Source organism: Sus scrofa, chromosome 10, assembly GCF_054392235.1.
Source record: "Sus scrofa isolate SSC_HxYL_T2T_F1_AM1 chromosome 10, Sscrofa_HxYL_maternal_Yorkshire_Landrace_v2.0, whole genome shotgun sequence".
Lineage (NCBI taxonomy): Eukaryota > Metazoa > Chordata > Mammalia > Artiodactyla > Suidae > Sus > Sus scrofa.
Window position 1 is genome coordinate 58,756,883 of NC_139392.1, and position 7,375 is coordinate 58,764,257.

At 60.6% G+C, this 7,375-nt stretch overlaps 1 protein-coding gene across 8 annotated transcripts in view; it reads left to right on the plus strand.

Annotated features, from left to right (window-relative positions):
* Nucleotides 1–7,129, plus strand: part of CNTFR (ciliary neurotrophic factor receptor) — a 40,105-nt gene extending 32,976 nt beyond the window's left edge. For 7 of the 8 annotated variants that reach the window (XM_084979872.1, XM_003130672.7, XM_084979873.1 and 4 more), the window contains 6 exons: nucleotides 333–450; nucleotides 625–791; nucleotides 1,906–2,069; nucleotides 5,696–5,876; nucleotides 6,217–6,385; nucleotides 6,480–7,129. In XM_084979872.1, the coding sequence (XP_084835998.1) occupies nucleotides 333–450; nucleotides 625–791; nucleotides 1,906–2,069; nucleotides 5,696–5,876; nucleotides 6,217–6,385; nucleotide 6,480 (800 nt within the window). In that variant the 3' untranslated portion in view covers nucleotides 6,481–7,129. The remainder of the gene's footprint in view (nucleotides 1–332; nucleotides 451–624; nucleotides 792–1,905; nucleotides 2,070–5,695; nucleotides 5,877–6,216; nucleotides 6,386–6,479) is intronic. The other variant, XM_084979871.1, reaches the window with a different exon arrangement.
* Nucleotides 7,130–7,375: the final 246 nt, after the last annotated feature.

The following is a 7,375-nucleotide window of genomic DNA, read 5'->3' on the forward strand; positions in this document are numbered from 1 at the left end:
GGGGTGTGGGGCTGAGGGCCGATTCCCCCAAACATCACCTCCGCCCTGTGATTGATGAGCTGAGGCCCGCAGCCCCCTGCTCCCCACAGTCCCCGCCTCCATTGAGCAGGTGGGGGGGGCTCCCTCTCCCTACAGCCCTTGTTTTTCTTTAATTAAACATCTGGCTCTCTGTGGCCTGGGAAGCCTCAGACCCTCGCTGACAGCGCCCCCCCTCTGGCATTGCTGATGGGTTGAAGGGGGAGAGCTGGGGTTCTGGGGCCCACCTGTCCCCATACTAGTACAGGGGACTGGGGGCTTCAAGAACGCCCTGACCGTGCTGTCCTCACCCGCAGTGCCGCCGCGGGAGCCCGTGCTCAGCTGCCGCTCCAACACTTACCCCAAGGGCTTCTATTGCAGCTGGCATCTGCCCACTCCCACCTACATCCCCAACACCTTCAATGTGACCGTGCTGTGAGTAGACGCGCCTGTGACCCGCTTCCAACCCTGACCTCTCCCCTGGCCCCTGACCGTCTCCTCAGTCCAGACCTTTGCCCAGCCATGGGCCTGACCTCCCCCCAACCTCTGCCCTGCCTTGACCCTTGATGTTGGTAACAGTGCCTGAGCTTCACACCCCCCCACCCCCAGGCATGGCTCCAAAGTTATGGTCTGTGAGAAGGACCCAGCCCTCAAGAACCGCTGCCACATCCGCTACATGCACCTGTTCTCCACCATCAAGTACAAGGTCTCCATAAGTGTCAGCAACGCCCTGGGCCACAACGCCACAGCTATCACCTTCGACGAGTTCACCATTGGTGCGTGGGGTCCCTGCTTGCACACTCCAGTGGGAGTGTGTGAGTGGATGCTTGCCAGAGGTGTTGAGTGTTGTGGGGATGTTCACATGCGTGCACGGGTATATGTGGCACGTATAATGTGTATATATTTATATGCACGGCGTGTATATACCTGTGAATATCTGAGTGAGTGTCCTTTACCTGCTGGGGCCAAGAGACCTCTCCAGCAGCTCTTCCCATCGTCTCTCTGGCTCCCAGAGCAAGCAGGAGGGGGTGGGGGCAGGCTGGGCCAGACCCCTGTGCAGCTGCAGCCTCCACCCCCCCACACTAATGGCTTCCTTACGGCCTGTGATGAATGAGGTGTCAGAACAGGAGACAGGACTGGGACAGATACTGCCCTCCCCCCCACCTCCCAGCCGGTCCCTCTGCCTGCCCCTGCCCCCTCCCAGCCAGACCCTCTGCCGGCCCCCGCTTCCCACCAGACCTTCTGCCTCCCCTGCCCCATCCCAGCCAGACCCCTTGCCTACCCCCACCCCCATTCCTTGGCTGGCTCCCCAGCCAGACTCTTTCTGCATGAGCTGGGCCCTTAGATGCTCCCATCAGATCCTCAGCCCACTTCCAACTCCGATCTGCAACACCTGTGGACTGTCTTTTAACTTTGACCCCCAGAGCAGCTTCAAACCCAGACTCTTCCAAGGGAGACTATGTCTCAGTTTGAAACTGGAAGAGTTGATGTGACAGTCCAGGCTTTGGTGGAGTGTGTGATGCTGGTTCTGGGTGGGGGATGATCCAGGTGATGGGGCTAATGGTAGAGTGTGCTAGAGGCTTAGTAAGTGGGATGCTGGTCCTCGTGAAGATGAGTTTGGGGGGACGGGATGAAATTTATGGTGACGATGAGCTGGCAACATGACTGTAGTGACAGTCACTGGCACTGGTGACGACAGGGATGTGAAGGGTGGAAGTACTGAGATGGTGGTTGATGGTGGTGGCCAGAATGGACCCCAGGGAGGAGCGATGGCAGCCATGATGGCAAGAATGACTTGGGACACGCATGGGTTCCCGTGGTGGCTGGGGGTGGCGAAGTGGGACTGTTCCCAGAGGTCAGTGTGGTAATAAAGCTATGTTTCCTGAACAGTGAAGCCTGACCCTCCAGAAAACGTGGTAGCCCGGCCGGTGCCCAGCAACCCTCGCCGGCTAGAGGTGACGTGGCAGACTCCCTCGACCTGGCCTGACCCCGAGTCCTTTCCTCTCAAGTTCTTTCTGCGCTATCGTCCCCTCATCCTGGACCAGTGGCAGCATGTGAGTGCCCTGCCCTGCCCTGCCCAGCCCAGGTCCCAGGGACCTAAATCAGAGCCACATGACATGGGAGGTCCCCGTATCCCTGCTGCTGGCAGTCCCAGTGTGAAGCCCGAGGGCAGCCAGAGAGTCCTTTCCGGGGAAGAAGGGCCCGGGTGGGCCTGGAAGGATGGATGGAGCTGAGGGAGGTGCTCTGATCTAAAGCCCTGAGGGTTTTCAGCTGACCCTCACTAGGGCACTGGGAACCCATCTCTCCCTGTGGCTCCCCAGGGTAGTGGAGAGAAATGCTGGGGGGGGGGGGGCAGGTGGCAGGCGAGGCCGGCAGTGTTTCCCTTTTCTTTTGGCGCTCAGCCCGGAGCAGACATCTCCCCCTTCCACTCTGGCCCAAGGGGCAGGATGGTCCCTGTCCTTGAGGCCTCGTAAATAGGCTCAAGGGGTCAGAAGCAGCACTGGAGTCAGGCTTTATTCAGGGTGTGAGCTCAGGCCATGACTAGGGTCATGGCTCCAAAGTCAAGTCTAGCTTGGGGGTCAGCTTAAAATTACAGGTCAGAAGGTGGTCTGGGCCGGGAACCAAGCAGTGGACAGGGCGGGAGGGGTGCAGTATGGGGTCAGCTTGTGCTCTGGGATATTGGGGAAGCCACAGTGGAGGGTTCTGGGGAATAGCCAAGGGTTCGGGGCAGACTTGGGTTTCTCTCTCCTTGAGAGCCCTGGGCCCATAGGGTTGTGGGTGCTTTGTGGCCCATGAGGTCTGTGAGCTGGGAGGGTGCTGCTTGGGTACCTAGCCTGGCACCCAGGGTCAACCTGTCTGTCCACCTCGTCCATCAGGTTGCAGCCTCATCTCCTCATGCCCTGCTCCCAGCTGGCCTTTAAAGTGCGTAATTCGATTCCAGGGCGCCTGTCCTGGTTGCAGGCCTGGCCCCCACAAAGGCTGCATACATGCTCATATGTTCCCTGACAGAGTCCGGAGTCCCTCCCGCCTGGCCAGCTGCCCGCGACTAATGCATTGCTAATAACCAGGGTCTAGTTTCACAAGCCCCCCTCCCCTGCTAACGAGCTACAGGCAGCAGCCCTGCGCGTCGTGGCGCACACGCCTTGCAGTGGACCTGGCACACTGCCCACCACACACGCACACACACACACGGGAACACACACACACACATGTGATCCCCAGCAGGATCCACGTTCCCTCCATGCATGTGACTAACATGCCAAGACCACGCATTGGCCTGTGCCACGGGTAGAACCGCCCCCCACCCTGACGTGGGCAGGGCAAATTCTGTGGGTTCCATGGCAAGAACATGCGTGGCTGTGGCACATGTCAGCCCTGGTCCACATTGGCCTTGTGGTTGGCTAGATTTATGGCTCTTTTGAACTTGGGTTTTGCTCTGGACAGAATCTACTCTCCGCAGAGTTCCTGTTGTGGCTCAGTCGGGTTATGAACCAGACTAGTATCCATGAGGATTCAGGGTTCAATCCCTGGCCTCGCTCAGTGGGTTAAGGGTCCGTGTTGCCGTGAGCTGTGGTGTAGGTCACAGACGTGGCTCGGATCCTGTGTTGCTGTGGCTGTGGTGTAGGCGGGTGGCTGCATCTCTGATTTGACCCCTAGCCTGGGAACCTCCATATGCTGTGGGTGCGGCCCTCCGCGATCCTTAGTCTTGAAGAGAGGCAGGTGTATGATGGCAGGGAGTGAGGAGGGGAGGGCAGAGAGAAGCATCACTTGGCTTTTCTGGAGGAGGTGAGAGATTCAGGCCAGGAATGGCACAAGAATGGTCACCATGAAGGCTGGCAGGGGCTGAGTTGGCAGGAGGCAAATCCCTGGACCTAGCTCGGCAGGAAGAGCAAGAGGGCCTGTGTGATGTCTCTGCCACAGGCTGGATGGAGGACCCCTAGGCCAGGCGGATGCCAGCAACTAGAGAATTCCTGCCAGCCGTGGGGCCATTCTCTTAAGGGGGTGATTAAGGGATCAGGGACACCCTAGCAAGAAGGGCCCAGGCCTAGAAGATGTGCCTTCCAGGAGAGCAGTGGGCTCCTAGGCTACATTCCGAGAGGAACAGTTGCCTACCCTAAGCCCACCGATGAGGTGATAATTGGGTCAGCTCCCCTTGGCTCTCCCCCCACTTTGGGGAAAGGCAGATGTGGAGAATTGGGGGCAGAATCAAAGGATGGGGCCTGAGGGCCGAGTCCTGGCAAGAGGGAGAAGGAACCGAATGAGCTGGGGCTACTCAGCCAGAGGGGGACCTCAAGAGCAAAAAGGGACCAGAGGTGGAACGGGGCCCTGATGCCCACCAGGAGAAGGGGTCTCTGGGGCCCCTGATCTTCCACGGCTGGGAGTAGGACTTGCTGAGCCCAGGTTTGGGCCCCAAATGGCTCTCACACCGACTCTGGCCTTTTCCAGTCCCCCCCACCTCAGGGCCACAGACCCTGGAGGGATTGGGAGGATTTCCCACCCCACTTGGGACCCAGCTGCACATGCACATGAACCCACAGACACACCCGTGCCTGTCCTCCCAGCCTGGCAGGTCAGGTAGCCCAGACCCTGGTTTTCTGGGGGTAAAGATTGGAACAGAGACCGACAAAAGCCCTGAAGCCAGACATGGCCCAGAGCGGCCCCCTCCTCCACCCCTGCCGGCTGCCCCTGTTTACGAGGCGGCTTAATGAGGCGGCGGGTGCCGCTGAGATGAACCAGAGCCCAGCCTGGGCCTGGGAGGGGCGCCGGACAGGCAGACCAGCCTGGAGGGTGTGGAGGGGGGAGACAGCAGGATGGGGCCACGGGGCGGGGGTGGGGTGGCGATGCCTCCAGGAGGAAATGGAGCAGCTGTCCTGCTGTCCTGCCACCCCGGGAGCTGCCCCCCCCCACCCCTTTTCCACCTCAGCTCGCCAACCATGCTGAGGCCTCCCTGAGGGGAGACCCCGCTGGGGCCAGGCTGGTGGGTGCTCTGGGCGTCTGGGCGCCCAGGGCCCTGGGCTGGAACCCATGATGATGATGACAGAGCTGGCGGGGAAGTCTGTTTGGCGCTTACCATGTGCCCAAGTCCTCATTACAGGCCTGGGAGAGAGATCGTTAACGCCATTCTACACATGAGGACTGCAAGGCGTGTGCGAGTTCAGTAACTTGGTCACCTAGCCAGTAGGGGATGGAGCGAAGCTTTGGACTCCAGCCGACCTCTGCCTCTGTGTTTGTAACCTTCTCTCTCAACTGCTTCTTGGGGAGTTCGCCTTGAGGCTCAGTGGGTTTACGAACCCACCTCGTAAGCAGGAGGATGCAGGTTTGATCCCTGGCCCCTCTCAGTGGGTTAAGGATTCGGTGTTGCTGTTGTGTGTGTAGGTTGCAGATTCGGCTCGGATCCAGTGTTGCCGTGAGCTGTGGTGTAGGTCACAGATGCAGCTTAGGTCTGTGGTGTAGGCTGCCAGCTGCCGCTCTGATTTGACCGACTCCTAGCCTGGGAACTTCCATATGCTGCAGGATATTCTCCATGCTCCCCTCTCCCCCAGGGAAGCCCTCATTCCCTGCAGGAGTGTTTCCACTCCTCTCTCCCCACAAGTGTGCTCACTTCCTCTGGGGGTTCCTCGCTCTGCTGACCCTCAGGGTCCGTCATCCTTGTCCCCCTCCCCTCACCGTCTGGCTGCAGGTGGAGCTGTCGGACGGCACCACGCACACCATCACCGATGCCTATGCTGGCAAGGAGTATATCATCCAGGTGGCAGCCAAGGACAATGAGATTGGGACGTGGAGTGACTGGAGTGTGGCTGCCCACGCCACACCCTGGACCGAGGAGCCACGACACCTCACCACCGAGGCCCAGGCCCCCGGTGAGCCCACCCCCGGTGGTCCCTCCATCTCCTCCCAGGGCTCTCTGTGCTCTGTGTGGCTGCCACACTCCCGGTCTGTCCAGTCCCTCCTGTTCCTGGTCCTTGCTACCTGGACATTCTCAGGAGGGGCCGCTGGATGGGGGAGGGGTCATCTCTGTGCCTCAGGGGAAGCAGGAACTGCCTGATGGGGGCCACTTCGGAGAGAGGAGGCAGGGGCCATCTGATGGGGGAGGCAGCCCTGGTCTGACACAGGAAGTGGGACTAGTGTGCCTCATGGATCCCCAGATCTGGGTGGGACTCCAGCCCTGCCCCTGCCCTGAGTTCCCCCCATGTTCCCCAGAGACCACGACCAGCACCACCAGCTCCCTGGCACCCCCGCCCACCACGAAGATCTGTGACTCTGGGGAGCTGGGCAGCGGCGGGAGACCCTCGGCACCCTACTTCTTCAGTGTCCCCGTCACTCTGGCCCTGGCTGCCGCTGCCGCCACTGCCAACAGTCTCCTGATCTGGTAAGTCGAGTGAGGCTGGGTGGCAGAGGGGAGCCCCGGGGAGGGGCCCCACCCCACCCTCGTCCCTCACAGCCCCCTGCCCTGTCCCCCCCAGAGCCCGGCATCCTGTGAGGACATGCCAGCGCACCTGCAGAGGAGCAGGAGGCCGGAGCTGAGCCCGAAGACCCCGGTTTCTATTTTGCACACGGGCAGGAGGACCTTCTGCATTCTCTTCAGACACAATTTGTAGAGACCCCGGCAGGCCCGGGCCTGCTGACCCCAAGCCCCGCCACACCATGCCGGCCCCCCTCCCTTCCTCAGGGGAGGGGGCCATGCAGCTAACCCACCCACCAAAGACCCCCCCATGCCCCCATCCCGCCCCCTCGGGCTGGACCCTCCAACGCCAGCGACTCCCAGGAGCCCTTGGGGGGCCTGAGGGGAGCCCCTCACCTCCACAGTTTCTCCTCCTGTCCCTGCCTCCTGTCTGTCCCGGGGTCTCTGTTGCCACCATCAGATTATAAGCTCCTGACGCCGGGGGGGCCCAGCCATCCCCCTCCCCCCAGCGCCCACACTTTTCAATCCCCCCACCTCTGCCCCTGTTTTGTATGCCCCTCCCCCTCTCCTGCTCCTCCCCCGCAGTATTTAATGCCCTGTCAGTCCCTTCTAGTCTGACTTGATGGTAACTTGCTGTATTTGAATTTTTTATAGATGTATATACAGGGGTGGGGGGGTGGGGGGTTCTCATTAAACGTCACCATTTCATGAGTCCTTGGAACAGACCCACTTTGGAGGGTAGCCCTCGTCCAAGACCCCCTCCCCTTCCAGGGGTGGAGGAGGGTAGACGTTAGAGTTGGAGAGAGACAGCTGTTTCCAGATAGGAGCAGAGAGGCAGTTCAGCTCCTGGGCAGAGGTGTCTGGGGAGGGGGCTCTCTGCTGCTTTGGAGGGTAGGGCTCCCCCTGGAGGCCGCAGGCAGAATTGTGGGAAATGAGGGGTCCCAGTGAGGCAGGTAC